Genomic DNA, 2,258 nt, shown 5'->3' with positions numbered 1-2,258 from the left:
GGCTACCGAGCCCCGCGGCGGGCAGGCCCCTACCGCATGCCCCCTGTGTACAGACAAAAACCGCAGTCAGCAAGCGCAGGGTTAGTGCAACGCACGCCACAGCCACGCGGGCACACACACACCGACACGACGCGGACACACACAGCACAAGACACGCATGCACATGGCGGGGGGACGAGGATGGCACAGTGGGGTACGTGTCTCCTGGCACGCGTGCTCCTCCTTTCCCTGTACGGGTCAAGCGTGTGCAGGGGGGCATCTCATGGGGAATCGGGCCCTGCTATGTGCCAGGCCCTGCCGGGGGCCCACACCCCTCGCACCCCCAGGCTGGAGGGACCAGCGTGAACAGGGGTGTGAAATGGAGACGGGAGCTCGGCCACGGGTGGGAACCGACTCAGGTGCCAGTGCCAGCTCCGGACCAGGAGGTGCCACCCGTGGCCTGTGGCTGGCCAAGCTGGGGGGGTGGTGGACCCGGCTGAGGGAAGTGCCTGTGTTGGTGCCAGGGCCAGAGCTGGCCCCATGACCCGGCCTCCATGGTGCCGGGCAGGCTTCTGCCCAGGCCAGAGCCCCAGGGTGCCTCTAGCCCGGCCCACGTGCTCTAGCCACAGCAGCAGGAGGCGCTGTGGGCGCGTGGGAGGGGCTGGACCGGGGCAGCTGCTGCGGGAAAGGGGCACAGGGGAGAAGCCTCTTCCAGAGACCAACACCCAAAGGGTCCTGCAGCGAAGGGCACCACAGAGCTGGCAAGACGGGGTGGTGTGTGCGAGTGCTGCCACTCAGGCCCACGCCAGGGTGGGAGGGCAGGGGCTGTGGGTCGGGAGTGAGGGGCACCAGTCGGGTTGGTGGGGCAGAGGGCTGCGGATTGGAAGTGAGGGGCGCCAGCAGGGCTGGGGAGGGGGCAGGGGCTGTGGGTCGGGAGTGAGGGGCACCAGCAGGGCCAGGAGGTGCGGACAAGCGGGTGAGGACAGACCCCCCCTGCCCACCCAGCTGCGCCCTCAGTCTGGAGGAGCCGTGCCGGGGCCCCAGGTACCGTCACCACCGGGGTCTGGGTTGGGGCAGAAGGACCTGGCTGCATTACCTCTGACCTCCAGCTTGGCCTCGCACTGCCGCGTGCCGTACTCATTGATGGCCTTGCAGACATAGTAGCCAGAATCGGTGAGCTCAGCCGCCGCGATGCGCAGCGTGAAGGCACCGCCATCCTCCTCCTCCACCGCACGGTGCCGGCGCCCGTACTTCACCGGCTGCCGGTTCCTCAGCCTGGGCCGGGCACAGTGCAGTCAGGCCCCACGGCACTACAGCAGCCCCGTCCCCTTGGGGTCCTGCCACCCCCCGCCCACCCCGCGCTCACCAGTAGATGATGGGCTTGGGCTCCCCACGGACCCGCACGCTCATGTTGACGTCCTGCCCCTCCAGCACCGCCTGGTCCGACAGCGTCGCCTGCGGAGGGGACGGTCAGGGACCTGTGCCGGGGCTGCCCAGAGCCCTGGCACAGGCCTGGGCCCACAGAGCCGGCCCAGCACTCGCCCCTGCCGCGTGCTCACCTCGAAGGCTGGCGCCGCCTTGATGCCGGGGTCCGGGGCACGGGCCCGGGGGGCGGGAGGCTCAGGCAGATCCTCCGGGGGGCTCAGGTACTCCTCATCCGAGGCCACCGGGCTGGCCAGGGGCCGGGGAGGCGCGGGGGCACCGTGCCAGGGCATGGGCAGCGCTGCCATGGGACATGCGCCCAGCTCAGCTCCCGCTTCAGCTGCAGAGACCCCCACCCTGCCCGGCCCCGCAGCCCCTTGCCTGGGAGCAAGGACGAGGGGCTGAGCTGTGCCCGTGACCTGTGACCACGACCTTGACTCTGGACAGGAGCCGGGGGCAGGGAGGGCACAGTAGGGGCTCGGGGAGGCCAGGACCACGGCACTCACCAGGCGGCTCAGGCGACTGCATCCCAGCTGCGGTGCACCCCTGCAGCCCCCCTGGCCTGGCCCGGCCCCTCCCCACCCAGGCACTGGGTCCCACCACTGCCAGCCCTACGTGGGGAGGCTTGGGGGGTCCCAGAGCAGCCCCCCAGCTGCTGCCCAAAAGACAGCCAAGCTCAGGGGCACCCCAAGTGACTCCTGCACCCCCCTGGGACCTCCCCCACTTCCCAGGCCAGGCCCCAGCAGCAGGGCCCCCCCACACCAGTCCCTGCAGCTGGATCAGGGCCGCAGGGAAGGAAGCGGAGCCCGAGCCGGTGCACGTCAGCTCCGGGCTCAGGCAGCGCCTTGCAGGGTAAC

The 2,258-nt window shown here is 70.7% G+C and overlaps 2 protein-coding genes across 2 annotated transcripts in view; both read right to left on the bottom strand.

The window, feature by feature from the left end:
- LOC102371770 (striated muscle-specific serine/threonine-protein kinase) overlaps positions 1-2,207 on the bottom strand; it is a 21,450-nt gene extending 19,243 nt beyond the window's left edge. Inside the window, 4 exon segments of the mRNA XM_025191523.1 lie at positions 1,076-1,254; positions 1,346-1,434; positions 1,539-1,702; positions 1,908-2,207. Coding sequence (XP_025047308.1) covers positions 1,076-1,254; positions 1,346-1,434; positions 1,539-1,702; positions 1,908-1,929 — 454 coding nt within the window. The 5' untranslated portion in view covers positions 1,930-2,207.
- A 27-nt stretch (positions 2,208-2,234) lies between these two features.
- Positions 2,235-2,258, bottom strand: part of LOC112547954 (striated muscle preferentially expressed protein kinase-like) — an 8,213-nt gene continuing 8,189 nt past the window's right edge. The window contains exon 6 of the mRNA XM_025191522.1: positions 2,235-2,245. Within this exon, the coding sequence (XP_025047307.1) occupies positions 2,235-2,245 (11 nt within the window). The remainder of the gene's footprint in view (positions 2,246-2,258) is intronic.

Source organism: Alligator sinensis, unplaced genomic scaffold (genome assembly GCF_000455745.1).
Source record: "Alligator sinensis unplaced genomic scaffold, ASM45574v1 scaffold673_1, whole genome shotgun sequence".
In the NCBI taxonomy this organism is placed as follows: Eukaryota; Metazoa; Chordata; order Crocodylia; family Alligatoridae; genus Alligator; species Alligator sinensis.
This window is presented reverse-complemented; position numbering and strand designations above follow the sequence as displayed.